This window comes from Notolepis coatsorum, assembly GCF_963971535.1.
Source record: "Notolepis coatsorum genome assembly, chromosome: 5".
Lineage (NCBI taxonomy): Eukaryota > Metazoa > Chordata > Actinopteri > Aulopiformes > Paralepididae > Notolepis > Notolepis coatsorum.
Window position 1 is genome coordinate 5,131,747 of NC_140169.1, and position 26,043 is coordinate 5,157,789.

The 26,043-nt window shown below is 48.4% G+C and overlaps 1 protein-coding gene across 1 annotated transcript in view; it reads left to right on the forward strand.

Moving 5' to 3' along the window:
* Positions 1–26,043, forward strand: part of LOC311229255 (inactive dipeptidyl peptidase 10-like) — a gene marked incomplete at both ends in the record, with an annotated part of 310,035 nt that overhangs the window by 156,446 nt on the left and 127,546 nt on the right. The window contains 5 exons of the mRNA XM_084315322.1: positions 17–137; positions 21,526–21,680; positions 23,956–24,053; positions 24,172–24,295; positions 24,411–24,449. Of these exons, the coding sequence (XP_084171448.1) occupies positions 17–137; positions 21,526–21,680; positions 23,956–24,053; positions 24,172–24,295; positions 24,411–24,449 (537 nt within the window). The remainder of the gene's footprint in view (positions 1–16; positions 138–21,525; positions 21,681–23,955; positions 24,054–24,171; positions 24,296–24,410; positions 24,450–26,043) is intronic.

The following is a 26,043-nucleotide window of genomic DNA, read 5'->3' on the forward strand; positions in this document are numbered from 1 at the left end:
TGGTTTTCCCCTACAGGTGTATATCTTTGAAAACAACATTTACTTCCAGACAGATGCTGAAAGCAGCTCTTGGAGACTCACGTCCTCTGGACAGGAGGGGACTGTCTTTAATGGGATCTCCGACTGGCTGTACGAGGGTAAGGGACGTTTGTTCTTGTTTCTTTGTTAACGACATTGATTTGGTCTATGCAATATATACAGTATGTGTGATGCAGCGCCCTGTCATACAGCATAATATTTATTTATTTTATTTATTTATTTATTTCGCACCATTTCAACAAAACAGTAAAAACATTGACCATGACAGGAAGTATATAAAGGTGCTGAGTAGAGGCAAGAGACCCAGATGGGCGTATACAGGACCTCAACTCAACCTGTTAAGCCTGCTTTTCTTTATCATAAATCGATCAATAGAGACCGTATTAGATCCCCAATTATCATATCATGGGATATCATTGGGAAGCCAGACTCATTGGCTACAACCCTGTGCAAAGGTTTTCGAGATCGCCAAATGATTGACGGAGGTAGAGCCCCGGGAGTCGGGGTGGTAATGTGTACTTTTGCGTACTTTGGGGCACGCCTCACATATTGGCATGTAACTTGAGAACCGCTGAACGGACTTTGTCACCTTAAAGGGCAATCGACAGGCAACAAATAGGGCTTTAATTCTATCTATATATTGTATTAAAAGAAATGCACACCCGAGCCACTAGAGGTCGGCAAATAATCGTCCACATGTGGGCCCTTGGATGTTAAGAGGTCAATGTTTTTAAATATATATTTTTTGTAGCCAAGAGTAAATACCATAACCCTATCAAAAACAGTAGTCAAAGTGTATATTTTCATTTTTACCGATGTTTTATATGTTTTATCGGAAATACAAATTGATCGGAAAATGCTAATTATCGTAAAAACCGCAAGAAATTACTAAATCGAGTTTCAACCCTGCCATTGGAAAGAGGAGCATTTTCCCTATCCATAGATGTATGATTTGGCCATAATAAGGTCAAGGTCAAGTTTAAGGTCAAATATGAATTTATAATTAAAGTCGATTATCATTAATTACTGTATCTACAAATCCTTCTGGTTAATCATCTTCCCGCGGTTCATTTGCTTAGATTTTTTGTACACATGATCTCAATAAGGTGGTGAATGAGCTCAGTGAGCATTTTCTCGTGCCCCGTATCAATTTTTGATCATCATCATCAAAATCATAAATCATAATTAATCATAATTAATTTATTCATTACAATTTACTCAGCCTAGTAACAGACACAATATTTCTGACACTGGAAATACATACCCCCAGGTCCCTAGATGTTCCTAGATACCAAAAACATGCAAATTGACCTTGCAGAAGTGGAGAAATCTTCCATTTACTTAAGCATGTACCACTTAGGCGAAAACGGTCTACAGATTAACAGGTTAAATCATTGGATTAAAAAAAAATAAACAAGAACAAAAGTTAATTGAAATAAGTTCATAAAACAATTTTCATAATATTAAGATAATAATAATAGCGGTGCATCCTTAACTGTTTAAATTACCATCATGTCTTTGCAATTAATGTATTGTAATTATCAAGTGTTGGTCCTTGTGTCAAATCCCTTTATTCCACTCAATACTTAGATTGCTTAATTAATAGCACTGAAGGTGTGAGGATTGGCTCGTTCCCCGCCACACGCTCCTTCAAGGTACTGTGTTGATTGGTGCATTCCCCGCCACACGCTTCAGGAGCGATTACCAATTCCATCACGCACCTGTCGTAGTTTGTGATTAGCGCTCCAGAGGCTTCATATACTGGGACCTTCTTTCAATCGTTGTCGGGTCATTTTGAATACTACTGCTTCTGCCTGCCTTCCCCCCGTTGTTGTGCCTCGTCTACTTTCCCTCCAGGACATCTTTGGATCGCCGCTGGTGAATATCTTGATCATCCGTTTGGAGCTGCGCCTCGTTGCCCGCTTTACGCGTTTGTGCTTTGGTGAGTTTTGGAACCAAACCTTTTTGGATTATCTGTTTTTGTGTGTTTGGATAACACTGAAGAAGTACCGTTTTTGTTTTGCACTGGACTCAGCTAAATTGTGTGTTTGGATAACACTGAAGAAGTACCGTTTTGTTTTGTACTGGACTCAGCTAAATTGTGTGTTTGGATAACACTGAAGAAGTACCGTTTTGTTTTGTACTGGACTCAGCTAACTTGTGTGTAGTTTACACCGAATATCAAGTCACTTGTATTTCATACTGGACTCAGCTAAGGGAGGACTGAACTGCACTGCCTCTGTGTACTGTTGGACTGTTGTTGATCTCTCTCTCTCTCTCCGTTTCCACTCCGAGTTGGAGCTGGGAGTATCTGCAGAGCCGCAACGGCGTCTACGCCCATTCCCCACCTCTAACACCGGGAGGATCTGCAGAGCCGCAGACAACTCTGCCGAAGGCATTCTCCTTTTTTGTTGTTCAGAATTGTTACTTGACTCTTTTTGATTCTGTAATAAATACGCCCTAGTGTTTGGCTAACTCTGAACTACCTGTCTGTGCCGTGCTGTTGAGGTCGGTTTCAAACCCTAACAGAAGGCCTAGGTATAAAATACACTGCCCGCCACTGCTCAGGAGAGAGGATGACCGACGCCTAATACGATTTGTGCAAGACTTCTCAGCAAGGCTTAGAAAAACAAGAAAATAATGTATCTCTGTTGTGAAGGGCCAGATTAAACCGAATATATATATTTATTTATATATATGTATTTAATTGTATTTGTATATTCTCTAATATTCCCTGATATCCCTTGTATATTCCTTGTACAATATGCATTGAATATCCATTCTAGCCTACTGAACATCCCATAATAGTCTCCATTCTACTATTGGTCGAGACCTTGGTGCCAGGCTGCCATACCCCTCAGACCCAGTTCAAACGTACCGCTCCACATGTACGAACAAGTCCTAGTTCCGCGTAGGAATCTGGCTACCGCACCACTAATGGGACTATTTGTTCATAGTGCGTATATATACTGCGCTACTAAAGTAGGACTTCCTTTTCAGTCCAGTTTCTTACCCTCCAATAGAGTCACAGACGTAAAGCCTCCCCGCGACGCCACGTGTGGGAGTAAGGCCAAGTTCGCCTACCATCGGTATTGAGACATCGTGTATATTAATATTTGAATAGTCATATTTGGCACTATATCGTCGAGTTGGACGTAGTCTATTAAGCTAATAATAGTCTGTTAATATATAGTGCTTCGTGCGGTGAGAATACTACCGTAGTCAGTACCCCATCGTTTCGGGCAGAGAACTGGCTGCTTACCCAGGGTGGTTGACCCCACGTGAAGCTGCACCCGAGGAGCCCCAGAGCCGACAAGCGAGTGGACCTGTATACCGGATTATTCTACCGACGACAGCCCGCCTTCCCAGGCACGGATTATGCTTTGTATACATTGATTATTCCATGGATAAAGACCCCCGACACTGCCGTGTGTTGGAACCCCCCCCCCTGGAGAGGACGCAAGGTGAGGAGACGCTCTGCAAGACGAGGTCGCTTCACGTCTCTCCTCCGTGGACCGGATGACGCCGGCCCACAAAGAGTCCATCTGCTTTCATCTGTGGTCCAAGGATCGCCGGCGCATTGAACGGCACTACAGTGGGTTCACCTGGGATACCCTTGGCCGGATGAGGCAGCCGGATTCTACCCCCCCCCCTCCTACTCCTGTCGGCTTACAAGCGACCGGATTAACCCCCTCTAGTGTATCCAGTATATAATCATTAAAGTATCATTGCTGTTATTCCTTAAACTATTCCAGGTCGTATATGTACCACCTGCGCCTTCAGAGATTGGACATTCTCTATTGATATACCGACGAATACTCTTGCCATAAAAGTGCATACTAATTCCATTCATAAATGTGATTGATTTGATTAAGTGCTTGCTCTACACACCATCGCTGTGTAGAAATAAAGACCTATTTCTAATTCGTACATTTGTGTTGGATCCGTTTCATCTACGTGACAGTGTTCATCATAATATATTTATGCCGTGTACTGGGTGGCCGAATATTAAGTACAAAGGTAGTGGTAGTAAGTATCATATCTAGTAATACAGTCAGGGAATTGTACCCCTCAGTTACAATTGGTCCTTCGAGCCGGAGGGTAATTAGTGTAATATTAATATAGTGTTATTAATATTGAAATGGCCTATGATGAACACTCCACGAAACGATCCTCCTAACCAACGCCCGCAGCGCGAACGACGGCTCCCTCAGTACTTAGAGGCCTACGCTGTCAGTCAACAACCTAGTCTTCTACTAACAGTAAACGCGGTAAAACTAGAAAGTAAAAGTATGTCTAACCCCAACGCCCAGACTACCCCGACCATAGAGGCCCCTACGGGCTCTAATGTAACTGACCAAGTTCACGGTGGGGACCAGTGGGAACCAGACATGACTTCACACCCCGCCAGTACTGAAGAAGTAGTCCCCGATGAGTCCCGGGAGGAATACAACGCTACAGAGAGAGAACTCGGCACGGAAGAAGACGGGGAGAGCACCGTGGAGATAGAGCTCCAAGGCTCCGCAAGGAGTACCCCGAGGGAAGGCTCCCCTATACAACCGCCTTCTCCCAGCGAGGCAGAGAGGACCCTACAGCAGGCCTTCCTCATCAGCCTGAACGCCGCTGCTGAACGCGACCGACTGCAGATCCAGCAGCGAAGCGAACACGAGCAGATACGTCTAGAAATAAGACGCATTCAGATGGAAGAGAATGTGGCCCGAGAACGAGCCGGTGCTCAACGGGACGCAGCGCGCGACAGACAGCAGTCGCAACTAATAGAACAGCTGATCAGACGGACAACACCCTCTCCCTCCGCCAGAGGCTCCAGGAACTCGTCTAGACACACCTCCAGGGCGGCATCCCCTAGCCGAGTAAACAACCCTGAACTTGACCAACAGACGAGGTCTATACCCCCCACAGACCACCTCCCCCCACCGGTCCAAGCGAGACCTAGCAACCGGGAAGGAGCAGCATATCCTGTGGAGAGGCTAAACCAGAGACTACAAGCACTGGATGACCTAACTGAAGACGAAGAGGAAGAGGAGGAGAACCACGCCCGAAGACAGCACAGTACTCTACCGGACCAGGAGGTCCGGTACAGCCCAGGCTATACTCCCGCGGAGCTGCGCTACAGACCCCCGACTCTATACACGGGTGAGCACGACGCACGACCCGCACCGAGGAACAGCACCTGGACAAGCGGGCCATGGTACACTGCCGGTACCAGCCCATACCAAGAAGCGGGAGGAGACTCGCCTAGGAGGCCTCTCCCCCAACGCTCGCCGATGTATCCACAGTCAGCGTCATACATTGGCACGCCTATGGTACCCGACTTCACCCAAGAGAACCGGGCCCAGTATACAGAACTCCGCATGTGTCTGGAGACCATGTTGGTGGATGTATTGGATGAACGCCACAAATACGCCATCCTACTGAAGCACTTAAAGGTACCCCGCGCACATAATATAGCGCTCGCCTACGCGACTTCCACCACCCCATACACAGCAGCGCTGGTAGCATTGGACCAGAGGTATGAGCGCATATGGGATTACGTGATCCAGGAGATCCGACACATCGACCGCTTACCCCCAGCAATAGACAATCGAGCACTGGACGACCTGTCCATCAGAGTGCAGTCCCTGGTAGGGATGTTGGGAGCGCAAAGAGAGAAGGGGAGGCATGAACTTTACGCCAACTCAAATGTGGAAAGGATTCTGGAGAAGCTGCCGCCCGCTCGTCAGGAGCGCTTTAGGCGGCAGAGGGACCACAGAGACCCGAATGGCCCCGAACCGAACCTCCTCGATCTAGCAGACTTCCTGGCGAGAGAAGTCAGCAGCCTACGGCTAGATACATTCGGACGGAGCACCCCTGGCTCCAGAGAAGGAACCAGACGACTAAATGATGGAAGAAGATCGGTGACTGTGATGCACCAATCGGAGTCAGTACCGAGCAGCAGGAGCCACAGTACCCCCTCCAGAACGGAGAAGTGGAAGATAGTGTGCCCCTACTGTGAGAAAGAACACTGGCTAGCGCAATGTGACTCCTTCCCCAAGCTGAACGCGGAGGAAGCCAGTCAATGGATAAAGTCCAACAAGCGCTGCTTTCGCTGTGCGCGCTCACACATGGCAGCCGAATGCCGCTTAAAGAAAAGGTGCACCAAGTGCGATGGAGCCCATCTGGACATACTTCACGACAGTAACAGACGGCGCCCTTCACCCGCACCATCCAGCCGCAAAGCGAGCGTCATGTACATCGATCCCGCCAGCAGCAGTGGAGCCCGAGTACTCCTAAAAGTAGTGCGTGTGACACTAAGCTACCAGAATAAAGTCCTGGACACTTACGCCGTCCTCGATGACGGGTCAGAGAAGACCCTGCTGCTCGCCTCCGCTGCGGCCCAGCTAGGGCTGCGGGGAAGCGAAACCCAAATGACAATTCGGACAATAAGACGAGATTTGAAGACGATAAAGGGCGAGAATGTCTCATTCTCTATCGCAGCAAGCGGCCAGCCTGAGCGACGGTACCAGATTGCAGACGCTTTCACCAGCCAAGAAATAGGACTGTCGCGGTACACATACCCCGTCGCCAAGCTGATGGAGAAATATGCACATCTGCGCAAGTTACCGATCCTGCTCATAGACAATGCTATGCCGACCCTGTTGATAGGCTCCGACCATGCAGACCTCATTGTCCCGATAGACCGGGTTCATACCGGACCCCGAGGCTGTCCTGCAGCAGTCGAGACCCGTTTGGGATGGACTCTCCAAGGCCCGCTCGCCAAATCTCTCAACCGAAGTACAGCCACTAGATGTCTCCACTCCCGAGTCACAGAGGGAGAAACCGCACTCCTGCAACACGTAGAGCGGCTATGGACCTTGGAACAAATGCCCTTTAAGAACGGAAAGAAAGACATTCGCTCTAAAGATGACATTTACGCCATTCACCTCCTCGAGACAGGGACCAAGAGAGTCCCGGTCAACGGTGTGTTGAGATACGCCACGCCACTCCTGCGGCGAGAAGGAATGCCTACTTTCCACGCCAAGACAGACGCCACAGAACGGTACCTGCTGAACACGGAGCGGCGCTTAGCCAAGAACCCCGCCCAAGAGAGTGTATACCGCGCTGAGATTGAGAAGCTCATCACAGCGGGACACGTCACAAAGATGGACATTAAAGAGGCTGACCAGACCACTGAATCGTGGTACGTGCCCCACCACAAGGTCCATCACAACGGTAAAGACCGCATAGTATTTAACTGCAGCTACCAGATCGGATCCCAAAATCTGAATAAAGAGTTACTGCCCGGTCCCACACTCGGCCCCTCCCTACTCGGCGTTCTACTCCGCTTCCGCCAGGAAAAGGTGGCCATCAGCGGGGACATTAAAGGAATGTTCCTGCAGGTGAGATTAGTAGAGGCGGACAAGCCCCTGTTACGGTTCCTATGGAGAGAGAAGCCAGGAGATGAGCACCCAGCCATCTACCAATGGGAAGTCCTCCCCTTCGGAACGACGTGCAGCCCCTGCTGTGCTACATTTGCACTACAGAAACATGTAGCAGAGGACCCAGCAGCGGACGAAGAGGTCCGACACAGCGTAAAGAACAGCTTCTACGTAGACAACTGTCTACAAAGCCTTTCAACCCAAGAAGAAGCCGAGGCTCTCCTGATTAAACTCCACGCCTCATTGATCAAAGGCGGCTTTGATCTCAGGCAGTGGGCCAGCAGCGATCCGCAAGTACTGCGCAGCCTCTCCTCCGAGGACAAGGCAGCCAGCAGCGAGACCTGGATGGCTACAATCCCGGGAGAAGCCCAGGAGATGACCCTGGGATTGGTGTGGCGATTCAAAACAGATTCGCTTCACTACAGACACAAGCCCCTGACTACGGAGCAGGGAAGGCCGGCGGCGGCGCCGACCACCAGACGGAGTGTGTACACAACACTCGCCCGACAATATGACCCGCTAGGATGTATTCTACCGTACACCACCAGGGCAAAAATGATTGTACGAGCATTGTGGGACAAGGACCAGGGCTGGGACGACCCCATTCCCGCACACCTTGCATCCACCTGGAGAGAGTGGGAGATGGAGCTCCACTCACTCCCAAGCGTTAATATGCGCCGAAGCTACTTCCCACCAACGGTGAGGCCAGAGACATGTAAAATGGACTTACACGTCTTCAGTGACGCCTCAGAGGTCGCATACGGATCAGTAGCCTACTTGCGGGCCCAAGACCAGGGGGGAGAGATCTACACAGCATTTGTCCTCGCCCGCTCAAGAATAGCCCCACGCAAGCAACAATCTATCCCACGTCTAGAGCTCTGCGCAGCCCTAGCCGGAGCGCACCTAGCCACGCTCATCCAACGTGAGCTCACCATACCGGTGTCTAGAACAATCCTGTGGTCAGATTCCACGACGGTACTCGCCTGGATCAAATCGGACTCATGCAAGTACAAAGTCTTCGTGGGAGTCAGAGTCACCGAGATTCAAGACTTAACCGAAGAGTTAACCGGAGAAACAGAGTGGCGCTACGTTGATACAAAACAGAACCCAGCTGACGTCATCACCCGGGGGATGCCCCTGGATGACCTCACCCGTCGCAATGTCTACAGTGACGGCCCCGCATTCCTAAGACTCCCGGAAGGACAGTGGCCCATGCCTATCCCGAGGGAAGCAAGTCCAGAGGAGGTGGAAAATAAGAAGTCTGTGTTCTGTGGATTGAGCACCGTAGCCTCCACCGACCCTAACATAGACGATTGCACGTCCATAGAGAGTGCACAACAAAGAACATTCCTGCGGTACCACCCGGAGTGCAAGTCCCCCGCTGATATGTCAGCAGCTAACTACGAGGAAGCAGAATTGCTTCTACTGCAGCGAGCCCAGAGAGACTCGTTCCCCGATGAATTGGCCTGTCTACAGGGAGGAAAGCCCGTCCCATCCGACAGCAGATTAATTCATCTGGCCCCCGAGAGCGACGCTCATACCCTCATCAGAGTGGGTGGTCGCCTACGCAGAGCCCCCAATTTACCGGATGACATTAAATACCCGATCGTATTGAACAGCCGACACAAGGTCACAGAGCTGATTATAAAGAAATACGATGAGGATGTACATCACGCAGGAGCAGAAAGAGTCTTCGCGGAAATCAGACGTCGTTACTGGATCCTACAAGGAAGAGAGGCGGTACGACGCTTCCAGCGAACATGTCTAGACTGCCGCAAGTGGCGCGCGCAGCCCAGCATACCAAGGATGGCTGACCTTCCTCCATGTCGCCTCCGAATCGGTGACAAGCCATTCCACTCAACGAGTCACAGAGGGAGAAACCCTACTCCTGCACACACGTAGAGCGGCTATGGACCTTGGAACAAATGCCCTTTAAGAACGGAAAGAAAGACATTCGCTCTAAAGATGACATTTACGCCATTCACCTCCTCGAGACAGGGACCAAGAGAGTCCCGGTCAACGGCGTGTTGAGATACGCCACGCCACTCCTGCGGCGAGAAGGAATGCCTACTTTCCACGCCAAGACAGACGCCACAGAACGGTACCTGCTGAACACGGAGCGGCGCTTAGCCAAGAACCCCGCCCAAGAGAGTGTATACCGCGCTGAGATTGAGAAGCTCATCACAGCGGGACACGTCACAAAGATGGACATTAAAGAGGCTGACCAGACCACTGAATCGTGGTACGTGCCCCACCACAAGGTCCATCACAACGGTAAAGACCGCATAGTATTTAACTGCAGCTACCAGATCGGATCCCAAAATCTGAATAAAGAGTTACTGCCCGGTCCCACACTCGGCCCCTCCCTACTCGGCGTTCTACTCCGCTTCCGCCAGGAAAAGGTGGCCATCAGCGGGGACATTAAAGGAATGTTCCTGCAGGTGAGATTAGTAGAGGCGGACAAGCCCCTGTTACGGTTCCTATGGAGAGAGAAGCCAGGAGATGAGCACCCAGCCATCTACCAATGGGAAGTCCTCCCCTTCGGAACGACGTGCAGCCCCTGCTGTGCTACATTTGCACTACAGAAACATGTAGCAGAGGACCCAGCAGCGGACGAAGAGGTCCGACACAGCGTAAAGAACAGCTTCTACGTAGACAACTGTCTACAAAGCCTTTCAACCCAAGAAGAAGCCGAGGCTCTCCTGATTAAACTCCGCGCCTCATTGATCAAAGGCGGCTTTGATCTCAGGCAGTGGGCCAGCAGCGATCCGCAAGTACTGCGCAGCCTCTCCTCCGAGGACAAGGCAGCCAGCAGCGAGACCTGGATGGCTACAATCCCGGGAGAAGCCCAGGAGATGACCCTGGGATTGGTGTGGCGATTCAAAACAGATTCGCTTCACTACAGACACAAGCCCCTGACTACGGAGCAGGGAAGGCCGGCGGCGGCGCCGACCACCAGACGGAGTGTGTACACAACACTCGCCCGACAATATGACCCGCTAGGATGTATTCTACCGTACACCACCAGGGCAAAAATGATTGTACGAGCATTGTGGGACAAGGACCAGGGCTGGGACGACCCCATTCCCGCACACCTTGTATCCACCTGGAGAGAGTGGGAGATGGAGCTCCACTCACTCCCAAGCGTTAATATGCGCCGAAGCTACTTCCCACCCACGGTGAGGCCAGAGACATGTAAAATGGACTTACACGTCTTCAGTGACGCCTCAGAGGTCGCATACGGATCAGTAGCCTACTTGCGGGCCCAAGACCAGGGGGGAGAGATCTACACAGCATTTGTCCTCGCCCGCTCGAGAATAGCCCCACGCAAGCAACAATCTATCCCACGTCTAGAGCTCTGCGCAGCCCTAGCCGGAGCGCACCTAGCCACGCTCATCCAACGTGAGCTCACCATACCGGTGTCTAGAACAATCCTGTGGTCAGATTCCACGACGGTACTCGCCTGGATCAAATCGGACTCATGCAAGTACAAAGTCTTCGTGGGAGTCAGAGTCACCGAGATTCAAGACTTAACCGAAGAGTTAACCGGAGAAACAGAGTGGCGCTACGTTGATACAAAACAGAACCCAGCTGACGTCATCACCCGGGGGATGCCCCTGGATGACCTCACCCGTCGCAATGTCTACAGTGACGGCCCCGCATTCCTAAGACTCCCGGAAGGACAGTGGCCCATGCCTATCCCGAGGGAAGCAAGTCCAGAGGAGGTGGAAAATAAGAAGTCTGTGTTCTGTGGATTGAGCACCGTAGCCTCCACCGACCCTAACATAGACGATTGCACGTCCATAGAGAGTGCACAACAAAGAACATTCCTGCGGTACCACCCGGAGTGCAAGTCCCCCGCTGATATGTCAGCAGCTAACTACGAGGAAGCAGAATTGCTTCTACTGCAGCGAGCCCAGAGAGACTCGTTCCCCGATGAATTGGCCTGTCTACAGGGAGGAAAGCCCGTCCCATCCGACAGCAGATTAATTCATCTGGCCCCCGAGAGCGACGCTCATACCCTCATCAGAGTGGGTGGTCGCCTACGCAGAGCCCCCAATTTACCGGATGACATTAAATACCCGATCGTATTGAACAGCCGACACAAGGTCACAGAGCTGATTATAAAGAAATACGATGAGGATGTACATCACGCAGGAGCAGAAAGAGTCTTCGCGGAAATCAGACGTCGTTACTGGATCCTACAAGGAAGAGAGGCGGTACGACGCTTCCAGCGAACATGTCTAGACTGCCGCAAGTGGCGCGCGCAGCCCAGCATACCAAGGATGGCTGACCTTCCTCCATGTCGCCTCCGAATCGGTGACAAGCCATTCCACTCAACGGGTATGGACTGCTTTGGCCCGCTGCACATAAAGAAAGGAAGAGGAACCGAGAGGCGGTGGGGTATTGTATTCAAATGCATGACCACCAGAGCGATACACATCGAGCTTCTCCCGACCATGAGCACAGACTCATTCCTTATGGCCTTCCGTAGATTCACATCACGGAAAGGAAGACCGTCTACCCTATTGTCCGATCATGGGACAAACTTCAAGAGAGAGAGAGAGCTTCCAAGCTATGGGCCCAGAACTTAAGACCCACCTCGCTCCAGCACAGGTTGATTTCCAATTCAACCCCCCAAACGCACCCCACTTCGGTGGCACTTGGGAACGAGAAGTGCGCTCCATAAAGACAGCCCTGTACGCAGTACTTGGGGCCCAGACTGTGGCGGAAGAAGTCCTAATGACAGTCCTCACGGAGATTGAGGGAGTACTTAACTCGAAGCCCCTCGGATATGTCTCCAGTGATGTGGCGGATATCGACCCAGTTACCCCCAACACACTCCTGATGGGGCGGCTAGATCGTGCATTACCCCAGACAATGTACCGGCCTGAAGAAGCGAACGGCCGACGAATGTGGAGGTACAGCCAAGTATTAGCCGACAAGTTTTGGAACAGTTTCCTACTGCACTACCTACCGTCTCTACAGACCCGCCAGAAGTGGGTAAAGGAGAGAGACAATTTGACAGAAGGAACAGTCGTCATGATTATTGATCAATCACTGCCCAGAGCTATGTGGCCGGCCGGCCGCGTAAGCAAAGTGATCACCGGTGCCGACGGCAAGGTCCGAGCAGCTGAAGTGCTCGTCCAGGGTCGCACTTACACCCGTCCCGTGGCGAGGCTCATAGAACTGCCTTGACTCCCAGACACAATCGATGATGACCATGACCCTACAACCCTATGACTTTGTGAAGTTGACTGACCCCTACAGCAAACCCTTATGTGTAAATAGACAACGCGATTAATCTGTCTCTGTTTAACTGATTAGGTCTGGGACCAATCAGGGGGTGGCTGTTGTGAAGGGCCAGATTAAACCGAATATATATATTTATTTATATATATGTATTTAATTGTATTTGTATATTCTCTAATATTCCCTGATATCCCTTGTATATTCCTTGTACAATATGCATTGAATATCCATTCTAGCCTACTGAACATCCCATAATAGTCTCCATTCTACTATTGGTCGAGACCTTGGTGCCAGGCTGCCATACCCCTCAGACCCAGTTCAAACGTACCGCTCCACATGTACGAACAAGTCCTAGTTCCGCGTAGGAATCTGGCTACCGCACCACTAATGGGACTATTTGTTCATAGTGCGTATATATACTGCGCTACTAAAGTAGGACTTCCTTTTCAGTCCAGTTTCTTACCCTCCAATAGAGTCACAGACGTAAAGCCTCCCCGCGACGCCACGTGTGGGAGTAAGGCCAAGTTCGCCTACCATCGGTATTGAGACATCGTGTATATTAATATTTGAATAGTCATATTTGGCACTATATCGTCGAGTTGGACGTAGTCTATTAAGCTAATAATAGTCTGTTAATATATAGTGCTTCGTGCGGTGAGAATACTACCGTAGTCAGTACCCCATCGTTTCGGGCAGAGAACTGGCTGCTTACCCAGGGTGGTTGACCCCACGTGAAGCTGCACCCGAGGAGCCCCAGAGCCGACGAGCGAGTGGACCTGTATACCGGATTATTCTACCGACGACAGCCCGCCTTCCCAGGCACGGATTATGCTTTGTATACATTGATTATTCCATGGATAAAGACCCCCGACATAGACGATTGCACGTCCATAGAGAGTGCACAACAAAGAACATTCCTGCGGTACCACCCGGAGTGCAAGTCCCCCGCTGATATGTCAGCAGCTAACTACGAGGAAGCAGAATTGCTTCTACTGCAGCGAGCCCAGAGAGACTCGTTCCCCGATGAATTGGCCTGTCTACAGGGAGGAAAGCCCGTCCCATCCGACAGCAGATTAATTCATCTGGCCCCCGAGAGCGACGCTCATACCCTCATCAGAGTGGGTGGTCGCCTACGCAGAGCCCCCAATTTACCGGATGACATTAAATACCCGATCGTATTGAACAGCCGACACAAGGTCACAGAGCTGATTATAAAGAAATACGATGAGGATGTACATCACGCAGGAGCAGAAAGAGTCTTCGCGGAAATCAGACGTCGTTACTGGATCCTACAAGGAAGAGAGGCGGTACGACGCTTCCAGCGAACATGTCTAGACTGCCGCAAGTGGCGCGCGCAGCCCAGCATACCAAGGATGGCTGACCTTCCTCCATGTCGCCTCCGAATCGGTGACAAGCCATTCCACTCAACGAGTCACAGAGGGAGAAACCCTACTCCTGCACACACGTAGAGCGGCTATGGACCTTGGAACAAATGCCCTTTAAGAACGGAAAGAAAGACATTCGCTCTAAAGATGACATTTACGCCATTCACCTCCTCGAGACAGGGACCAAGAGAGTCCCGGTCAACGGCGTGTTGAGATACGCCACGCCACTCCTGCGGCGAGAAGGAATGCCTACTTTCCACGCCAAGACAGACGCCACAGAACGGTACCTGCTGAACACGGAGCGGCGCTTAGCCAAGAACCCCGCCCAAGAGAGTGTATACCGCGCTGAGATTGAGAAGCTCATCACAGCGGGACACGTCACAAAGATGGACATTAAAGAGGCTGACCAGACCACTGAATCGTGGTACGTGCCCCACCACAAGGTCCATCACAACGGTAAAGACCGCATAGTATTTAACTGCAGCTACCAGATCGGATCCCAAAATCTGAATAAAGAGTTACTGCCCGGTCCCACACTCGGCCCCTCCCTACTCGGCGTTCTACTCCGCTTCCGCCAGGAAAAGGTGGCCATCAGCGGGGACATTAAAGGAATGTTCCTGCAGGTGAGATTAGTAGAGGCGGACAAGCCCCTGTTACGGTTCCTATGGAGAGAGAAGCCAGGAGATGAGCACCCAGCCATCTACCAATGGGAAGTCCTCCCCTTCGGAACGACGTGCAGCCCCTGCTGTGCTACATTTGCACTACAGAAACATGTAGCAGAGGACCCAGCAGCGGACGAAGAGGTCCGACACAGCGTAAAGAACAGCTTCTACGTAGACAACTGTCTACAAAGCCTTTCAACCCAAGAAGAAGCCGAGGCTCTCCTGATTAAACTCCGCGCCTCATTGATCAAAGGCGGCTTTGATCTCAGGCAGTGGGCCAGCAGCGATCCGCAAGTACTGCGCAGCCTCTCCTCCGAGGACAAGGCAGCCAGCAGCGAGACCTGGATGGCTACAATCCCGGGAGAAGCCCAGGAGATGACCCTGGGATTGGTGTGGCGATTCAAAACAGATTCGCTTCACTACAGACACAAGCCCCTGACTACGGAGCAGGGAAGGCCGGCGGCGGCGCCGACCACCAGACGGAGTGTGTACACAACACTCGCCCGACAATATGACCCGCTAGGATGTATTCTACCGTACACCACCAGGGCAAAAATGATTGTACGAGCATTGTGGGACAAGGACCAGGGCTGGGACGACCCCATTCCCGCACACCTTGTATCCACCTGGAGAGAGTGGGAGATGGAGCTCCACTCACTCCCAAGCGTTAATATGCGCCGAAGCTACTTCCCACCCACGGTGAGGCCAGAGACATGTAAAATGGACTTACACGTCTTCAGTGACGCCTCAGAGGTCGCATACGGATCAGTAGCCTACTTGCGGGCCCAAGACCAGGGGGGAGAGATCTACACAGCATTTGTCCTCGCCCGCTCGAGAATAGCCCCACGCAAGCAACAATCTATCCCACGTCTAGAGCTCTGCGCAGCCCTAGCCGGAGCGCACCTAGCCACGCTCATCCAACGTGAGCTCACCATACCGGTGTCTAGAACAATCCTGTGGTCAGATTCCACGACGGTACTCGCCTGGATCAAATCGGACTCATGCAAGTACAAAGTCTTCGTGGGAGTCAGAGTCACCGAGATTCAAGACTTAACCGAAGAGTTAACCGGAGAAACAGAGTGGCGCTACGTTGATACAAAACAGAACCCAGCTGACGTCATCACCCGGGGGATGCCCCTGGATGACCTCACCCGTCGCAATGTCTACAGTGACGGCCCCGCATTCCTAAGACTCCCGGAAGGACAGTGGCCCATGCCTATCCCGAGGGAAGCAAGTCCAGAGGAGGTGGAAAATAAGAAGTCTGTGTTCTGTGGATTGAGCACCGTAGCCTCCACCGACCCTAACATAGACGATTGCACGTCCATAGAGAGTGCACAACAAAGAACATTCCTGCGGTACCACCCGGAGTGCAAGTCCCCCGCTGATATGTCAGCAGCTAACTACGAGGAAGCAGAATTGCTTCTACTGCAGCGAGCCCAGAGAGACTCGTTCCCCGATGAATTGGCCTGTCTACAGGGAGGAAAGCCCGTCCCATCCGACAGCAGATTAATTCATCTGGCCCCCGAGAGCGACGCTCATACCCTCATCAGAGTGGGTGGTCGCCTACGCAGAGCCCCCAATTTACCGGATGACATTAAATACCCGATCGTATTGAACAGCCGACACAAGGTCACAGAGCTGATTATAAAGAAATACGATGAGGATGTACATCACGCAGGAGCAGAAAGAGTCTTCGCGGAAATCAGACGTCGTTACTGGATCCTACAAGGAAGAGAGGCGGTACGACGCTTCCAGCGAACATGTCTAGACTGCCGCAAGTGGCGCGCGCAGCCCAGCATACCAAGGATGGCTGACCTTCCTCCATGTCGCCTCCGAATCGGTGACAAGCCATTCCACTCAACGGGTATGGACTGCTTTGGCCCGCTGCACATAAAGAAAGGAAGAGGAACCGAGAGGCGGTGGGGTATTGTATTCAAATGCATGACCACCAGAGCGATACACATCGAGCTTCTCCCGACCATGAGCACAGACTCATTCCTTATGGCCTTCCGTAGATTCACATCACGGAAAGGAAGACCGTCTACCCTATTGTCCGATCATGGGACAAACTTCAAGAGAGAGAGAGAGCTTCCAAGCTATGGGCCCAGAACTTAAGACCCACCTCGCTCCAGCACAGGTTGATTTCCAATTCAACCCCCCAAACGCACCCCACTTCGGTGGCACTTGGGAACGAGAAGTGCGCTCCATAAAGACAGCCCTGTACGCAGTACTTGGGGCCCAGACTGTGGCGGAAGAAGTCCTAATGACAGTCCTCACGGAGATTGAGGGAGTACTTAACTCGAAGCCCCTCGGATATGTCTCCAGTGATGTGGCGGATATCGACCCAGTTACCCCCAACACACTCCTGATGGGGCGGCTAGATCGTGCATTACCCCAGACAATGTACCGGCCTGAAGAAGCGAACGGCCGACGAATGTGGAGGTACAGCCAAGTATTAGCCGACAAGTTTTGGAACAGTTTCCTACTGCACTACCTACCGTCTCTACAGACCCGCCAGAAGTGGGTAAAGGAGAGAGACAATTTGACAGAAGGAACAGTCGTCATGATTATTGATCAATCACTGCCCAGAGCTATGTGGCCGGCCGGCCGCGTAAGCAAAGTGATCACCGGTGCCGACGGCAAGGTCCGAGCAGCTGAAGTGCTCGTCCAGGGTCGCACTTACACCCGTCCCGTGGCGAGGCTCATAGAACTGCCTTGACTCCCAGACACAATCGATGATGACCATGACCCTACAACCCTATGACTTTGTGAAGTTGACTGACCCCTACAGCAAACCCTTATGTGTAAATAGACAACGCGATTAATCTGTCTCTGTTTAACTGATTAGGTCTGGGACCAATCAGGGGGTGGCTGTTGTGAAGGGCCAGATTAAACCGAATATATATATTTATTTATATATATGTATTTAATTGTATTTGTATATTCTCTAATATTCCCTGATATCCCTTGTATATTCCTTGTACAATATGCATTGAATATCCATTCTAGCCTACTGAACATCCCATAATAGTCTCCATTCTACTATTGGTCGAGACCTTGGTGCCAGGCTGCCATACCCCTCAGACCCAGTTCAAACGTACCGCTCCACATGTACGAACAAGTCCTAGTTCCGCGTAGGAATCTGGCTACCGCACCACTAATGGGACTATTTGTTCATAGTGCGTATATATACTGCGCTACTAAAGTAGGACTTCCTTTTCAGTCCAGTTTCTTACCCTCCAATAGAGTCACAGACGTAAAGCCTCCCCGCGACGCCACGTGTGGGAGTAAGGCCAAGTTCGCCTACCATCGGTATTGAGACATCGTGTATATTAATATTTGAATAGTCATATTTGGCACTATATCGTCGAGTTGGACGTAGTCTATTAAGCTAATAATAGTCTGTTAATATATAGTGCTTCGTGCGGTGAGAATACTACCGTAGTCAGTACCCCATCGTTTCGGGCAGAGAACTGGCTGCTTACCCAGGGTGGTTGACCCCACGTGAAGCTGCACCCGAGGAGCCCCAGAGCCGACGAGCGAGTGGACCTGTATACCGGATTATTCTACCGACGACAGCCCGCCTTCCCAGGCACGGATTATGCTTTGTATACATTGATTATTCCATGGATAAAGACCCCCGACACTGCCGTGTGTTGGAACCCCCCCCCCCTGGAGAGGACGCAAGGTGAGGAGACGCTCTGCAAGACGAGGTCGCTTCACGTCTCTCCTCCGTGGACCGGATGACGCCGGCCCACAAAGAGTCCATCTGCTTTCATCTGTGGTCCAAGGATCGCCGGCGCATTGAACGGCACTACAGTGGGTTCACCTGGGATACCCTTGGCCGGATGAGGCAGCCGGATTCTACCCCCCCCCCTCCTACTCCTGTCGGCTTACAAGCGACCGGATTAACCCCCTCTAGTGTATCCAGTATATAATCATTAAAGTATCATTGCTGTTATTCCTTAAACTATTCCAGGTCGTATATGTACCACCTGCGCCTTCAGAGATTGGACATTCTCTATTGATATACCGACGAATACTCTTGCCATAAAAGTGCATACTAATTCCATTCATAAATGTGATTGATTTGATTAAGTGCTTGCTCTACACACCATCGCTGTGTAGAAATAAAGACCTATTTCTAATTCGTACATTTGTGTTGGATCCGTTTCATCTACGTGACAGTGTTCATCATAATATATTTATGCCGTGTACTGGGTGGCCGAATATTAAGTACAAAGGTAGTGGTAGTAAGTATCATATCTAGTAATACAGTCAGGGAATTGTACCCCTCAGTTACAATCTCCATTTGAAGAAAGTTAAACAAGGCTGATCTGAAATCACAGCTCAGATTCCCTGCAATACTTTGGGCCTGGAGGGAAGCTCAAATAGCTCTGGATGAATTACTTGTGTGAACAAAAGGACTGAACAGTACCAACTAAAAAGTGCTAATTAAAACTCAGCGCTGGAGTGATGATGCGGTACGATCTGGATAGTGGGAAGAATAACACCAAGCTGCATCTTTTATTATTTATCTTTTGTTTAATATGCTTCCTCTTTCCGGAGCATTCTGTGGAGCTTCCTTTGCTATCAGCAGGATATAACCGAGACCGACACGGCTCGACTGCTTAAAGATGCAAAGACCAAGTGAGTCATAGAATAATAAAGAAGAATTCATGACGTGGTGTACAGGACTTGGTCCAGAGATGGGTAGCAAGGGTCCTCAATACATGGTGCTTATGAATATAGAGGGACATAACCTAACAGGACCATACACCCACTTCAAACCCATAATAGGTGTCTTTGCGAGCATATAATGAAGATGAAGTTGAGACTGGACAGTACACCCACTCTTAATGAACATGGTAGCAGACGTGTGGGGGAGGAAAAAGAAGAAGATTAATTGAATGTTGATTGATGACATTAAAGGTGCTATAATGTGCTATAGGCCTATTCTATTCTTATTCTTAGGCAATTTGTTTTGTTATTCTTATTCGTGACTTTGTTCTGAATGTTTACTGAGAGCGATTTGTAGTGTAAAATTTCCATCGGGATGATTAAAGTATTTATATTCCATTCTATATGTTTTAGACAAAAATGTTATGTAGAGTAATCATTAACTAATTCGGGGCCAGACCCGAGATATCTCGGGTTAACTCGCCGACGCTTGAACGCCAAACCCGAGAAAAGTCGGGTTTTCATCGTTATTTCTTTTATTCAATATTTCCATTCATAATCCATCCAGGGAGCCTGGTGTTATCATAGGGAATGAGTCTGAGATAGCAAAAGTCCAATACCACCGCCTGGTAGGATGCGGCCGGTATTGCACATCCTTTCAAACTCTTGGGCTGTGCGTCGATTATATTGGTCCGGGCGGACTTTTCCATGTCGGGCAAGGGTTGTCCCGATCGGCTTGAGGAGCATCAAATGCTCCAGATGGATGATGTATGGCGGATTATGTTGGCGACATGATCGACACCAATACTGGGACTCGCAATCAGATAATTGGAATTTTTTTTTTGGGGCAGATCCTAATCAAGGTAAGGGCTATACGATATCAATCTTGCGTTGATCAAAGCATGCCTTCATTGCGATCCGAGCGTATGTGTGTAATGCTAGTCCATAACGTATTCCATTGGTGACGATCAAAGCATAAAAAAATGACACCCCCCCCCCCCACCCTTTCATGCATTCATGATGGAACATAATACCTATGCATTTGAATTTTTAATTGTAGCATGTGTAGGGACAGAACGCCAATGCATTTAGTATAATACACGTTAGGGGCTATTACCAGCCTCCCATGAATTACCCTAAAACCATACTTATATTCACCACGGTATAAAACGGGAATGTATGGATGAAAAAACTATTTCTTTTTCACATATTGAACGATAGATACTCAATGTCATATGGGCAATAGTATTGTATCCATAGCTATAATATATAATATAGTTATAGCCCTGTAAACACTGCCACGTATGAATGAATGAATGAATGAATGAATGAATGAATGAATGAATGAATGAATGAATGAATGAATGAATGAACGAATGAACGAATGAATGAATGAATGAATGAATGCATGCATGAATGCATGAATGAATGAATGAATGAATGAATGAATGAATGAATGAATGAATGAATGAATGAATGAATGAATGAATGAATGAATGAATGAAGTATTCCTATACTTTAAAGCATTGGCCGTTCAACCCTCTGGCGCTGAATGAGTTTTAACATCATCCACAGAACTTTTAGAAATGTGCAGAATAAAAGTATTGCATAACCCTAACCTCAGACTTAACTAGCCTTCACCCTACTGTAGACCTCATGATTAACCCTAACCTCAGCTAAAGCTCACTTAGTGAAAAACAGCATAGCCTAATCTGTTTAAATTATTAATCAAAACAAGATGTGCACTCACCATGCCATGGACGCATGCGGTTGCAGGCAATTCAAGGACTGTGAAACACTGTGTCACTCCGCTTTGTGAAAGGTGCTATACAAGATGCACTGTATTTACTTACTTATATATATATATATATATATATATATATATAAACTGTACAAACACACACATGTTTATGGCTGAAACACAGTTTATGGCTGAAACACTCCCTAAAACAAAGATAATGTTAGACAATGTCTGTTAGATAATGTATCTTGCCTCCACTGCCTGCTCAGACCTGGTTGGTACAGTGGTTGATTGGTGTTATTATCTGAGTCTATCATCTGCTTTTCCAGAGGAGGTGCTGGGGACCCAGGTGGCCCACTGGTGGTCCCCTGACGGCTCCAGGCTGGCCTACCTCACCATCAACGACACCCTGGTGCCCAACATGCTCCTGCCCCGCTTCACGGGCTCCCTCTACCCCCAGGGACAGCAGTACCCGTACCCTAAGGTTAGACGTATGCCTTTAATGTTCTGAGATACACACATACAAATATTTTTTTACTTCCACCCCTGACGTGTCTTTTTTTGTTTTTGTTTTTAATGTTTTGTTAAAGTGAAAATGTGTAATTTCTATTCAGTTCTGGAATGTGTACAGTTTGCTACTATTTCTTTAATTTAAAAATAGGGAAACAATGTCCAGGCACGCACTCCAGGTTTTTCCAAATTTATTGGCAGCCTGTAATCATGACGTTTCGGTGTGAACACACCTTCTTCAGAATGGCTTGCTTTGATGCACACACACACACACGTACTAACACACACACACACATACTAACACACACACACACACACACACACACACACACACACACACACACATACTAACACACAGATACACACACACATACTAACACACAGATACACACACACACACATACTGACACACACGTACTAACACACACACACACACACACACACACACACACACACACACACACACACACACACACACACACACACACACACACACACACACACACACACACACACACACACACACACACACACACACACACACACACACCACAAGAGGCAGGGTTATGGTTCTAACATTGAGGGGGTAGATGAATCTCAGGAAGTGAGCAGCTGTCTCCTCCTCCATGTTGCTTCTTACAGAACACTCAGCAGTGCAGTGTTCTCTCTGTGACCTTCAGCTCCAGTGACTGTTCTCCTCAGTGATCTTCTCCCGCTCTCATTAGTGCATCCAGACCACAGCGTTATGTACAGAGAGCAGCATACTACACTGTGTGTCAGGAGGAGGAATCATCTCAGTGAAACACACATGTGAGGGAAGACACTGGCTGTACGTCTGGGATCCTTCTAGCTATGGAGACCAACGCTGTGTTTATTTTAGGGAGACCTACTGTGAGCTCGACTAGAGAAAACATACATCTGTGCTCAGGGGAGGGCGCGTAAGTCACTACATGAGGCTGTGCTTTCTCCCCACTGCACACCACAGACAGGAGCAGTTTGGACCTTAAAGGGGAACTATCTTATAAATGGCCTTTTTCAGTGTTTAGCATTGTTTCCTAGCTATGTGAACTTATATTAATATGATCTATGTCTCTAATTCTCATATTGGCGCATTCTTCCAATTCTCCTCTCACAATATTCACCCTCACTGAACTGAGTCATCTGAAAATGTGCTGATTTGTGATGTCAGAGAGACACCGCTGCATGATAATGTGGCTGTGTGGCATCAGGTACATGATGAGCTGCACACAGTGGTTGGAGCCCAGCCTCAAAACGGCTCGAGATCTTGAGGTAGAAAAATGCTGTTTTTGAGGACTTGATTAGAAATACAAAACAATGAAAAAAAAAATTATTACAGAGGTGTTCCATAGACTCACAGGAATTGTGTAAAAGTGCCCAAATAGTGAAAGAAATAGTAAAATAGTTCCCCTTTAACACCAGAGACCGGGGCAGAGACTAAGATACAAAACGACTTGCTACAAAACAAACATATTCAGAGAAAATAATGAAATGTGATGTGATTTTATGTCGAGCAGCGTTATATTTGACTGCACTGCAAGGTGAAAGGTGAGTTTTAAAGATGTTAAAGAATTTAAAGGATATCTGCTAAAAGGCTGGGGATCGCTCAGCAAGTGGGTACCATGGTAAATGAGGACTCTGTGGATTTTTCTATCACAAAATTGTCCTTGTTGACCAAATTAACCATTCTGTGTCATCAGTAATTGACCAGGCTTCACATACTACTATGCACTCTTCACTGCAGCACTCAAGTTTCAACACTTTGATGAACATTGTTACTCAGCTGATAGAGTTGTACCCTTCCTGATGACTTGTCGTACAGAACTTGTAAGTCGCTTTGGATAAAAGCGTCAGCTAAATGACAAAATGTAAAAGGTAAAAATGCATTAATGGAAAAAAAAATACGATGATATTTTTGACAGATTCTTAGATATAAGAATAGATGGTCTTGTTGGACCCCGTTATCAAGATTGCGACAGACACATCAACTTTCCCATGCACCTAAAAAAAACACAACAATATCTCAGTGAAACCAACACTGACAACATTGTCAAACATTCTACGACGGCCATTTTCAGGTGTACCAGGCAAAACGGCCATTGGAGGAACATTTTAGAGGGATTGTCCATTCTGTCAATTCAAATTCACACATTATTAGATAATGCCTGTTGTGTTGAATTATAGTAGGTTCACAAATGTAACTGTAGATCTATACTCAACTTGTGTTCTAGATGGGTCAAACCAATCCCTCAGTCCGACTCTACGTTGTCGCTCTAGATGGAGGATCCCGAACCACTGAACTGCCACCTCCTGACAGTTTTGCAAAAAGGTATCAGTTCGATATCCTCAGGTTTTTAGGGAGTGCAGGCGTTGAATATTGACACTGGCCGTCTTGGCCCATGGCTCTACTGTAATTTGCTCACAACTCCCCGTTTGGTTTTCCTTAGTGAGTACTACATCACCATGGTGAAGTGGGCTGCAGAGATGACGGTGGCTGTGCGCTGGGTGAACCGGCCTCAAAACATGACCATCCTTTCCCTGTGTGATGTCACCACGGGAGCATGTGTCAAGGTGAGTAAGCCGTAAATGAAAAGTCGAATGACTGTCATCACTTTCTATAGTTCTGCTTTGGGTCATTTTTCATGTTGCGTATATTATTATACTTACCTTCTGTTTCCCAACCCAGAAACATGTGATGACATCAGAGAAGTGGCTTGTTCACCAGGTGAGGTTCACTGCCCCGAAGACATGACTTAACTCATTCAGCGCCAGTCACGATGATAGTCGGGTTAACTCGCGGCCGTTCAGCGCCAGACCCGAGTATAGTCGGGTTTTAGTCGTTATTTCTTTTATTAGCGATATCCATTCATTTTCATCCATTCAGCCTGATGTTATCGTTGGGAATGGGTCTGAGCTCGCAAAAGGGCAAATACTGCCGCCTACGCCTTCCAGCTGGTATTGCACCCCATTGGGAATGGTGTAGTTTATTTTCGGGGACGATCCGAGCCATGCGGGTGGGGTTTAAATACTCAGGCGAGGTAGGTATATACAACGATGGCATTCAACAGTAACCCCGCCCGCCCGTCAGTGTGTAACAGTCGGTAATGTGGTACGGACCTCCACAAGCAAATTTGATCGTTGATATTTATTTCTACCCCGATCTTCGCTGTCTCTGTGTGTGGCTGTGTGCTGTTGGTGGCAGGAGGGGGGGGGGGGGGCGCCGGTCTAAACCACATTGCATGCTTGCACGAGGAAGGATAATAATGATGATCTAGCGTTGATTTCATGAAGATTCGATAATCAGGCGAAAAAATTACAACGTGTTTGTTTTGTGTATTTCACTTAAGGGCTATTATCGCGTCTTTTCCTGGGATTACTAGAAATCACCAAAACTATACTCGTATTCAAAACGGTATAAAACGGAAATGTACAGATGAAAAAACAATCCGTTTTGTACATGTTGACTGGACGCAACTCACTGATAATCGACCCATAGCTATAATTTAAGATATATTTGAAGCACTCGCAAATCTTGCAGTCCCCCCATTGATTAAAGCGGTGGCGTTCTAGCGCCATCTCGCAGATTAAGCTCCGGTGCTGAATGAGTTAAAGGGATATTTCACTTTAGTAGAACTTGTCATAAATCAGCCGCCTTACCTCTATCGAAAGTCATCTACTAGTAAACTAGCAGTCTTACCTCTATCGAAAGTCATCTACTAGTAAACTAGCAGTCTTACCTTTATTTAAAGTAATCTACTAGTAAGCTAGCAGTCTTACCTCTATCTCAAGTCGTCTACTAGTAAACTAGCAGTTTTACCTCTATCTAAAGTTATCTATTAGTAAACTAGCAGTTTTACCTCTATCTAATGTTATCTATTAGTAAACTAGCAGTTTTACCTCTATCTAAAGTTATCTATTAGTAAACTAGCAGTTTTACCTCTATCTAAAGTTATCTATTAGTAAACTAGCAGTCTTGCCTCTATCTAAAGTTATCTATTAGTAAACTAGCAGTCTTGCCTCTATGTAAAGTCATCTACTAGTAAACTAGTGACCACTGATGTCCCGGTCGTCTGCTGTCGACACCACCATTCCTCCCACGTGTCAGGCTCCTCATTCACTGATATTCATTTTGAGGACCGAGTCAAAATATTATACTTCTGAAGTATAAACACACTACACAGCAATATTATTCTCTGTTATATATTCAATGGAGTCAATGGTACTTATCTTTTTTGCTAATGTTGTTATTTTCAAATTATTATTTCTCACTTTCCTCCAGCAAGGCAGCAGGTAACCATGGTAACCACTCCCTAAATGTT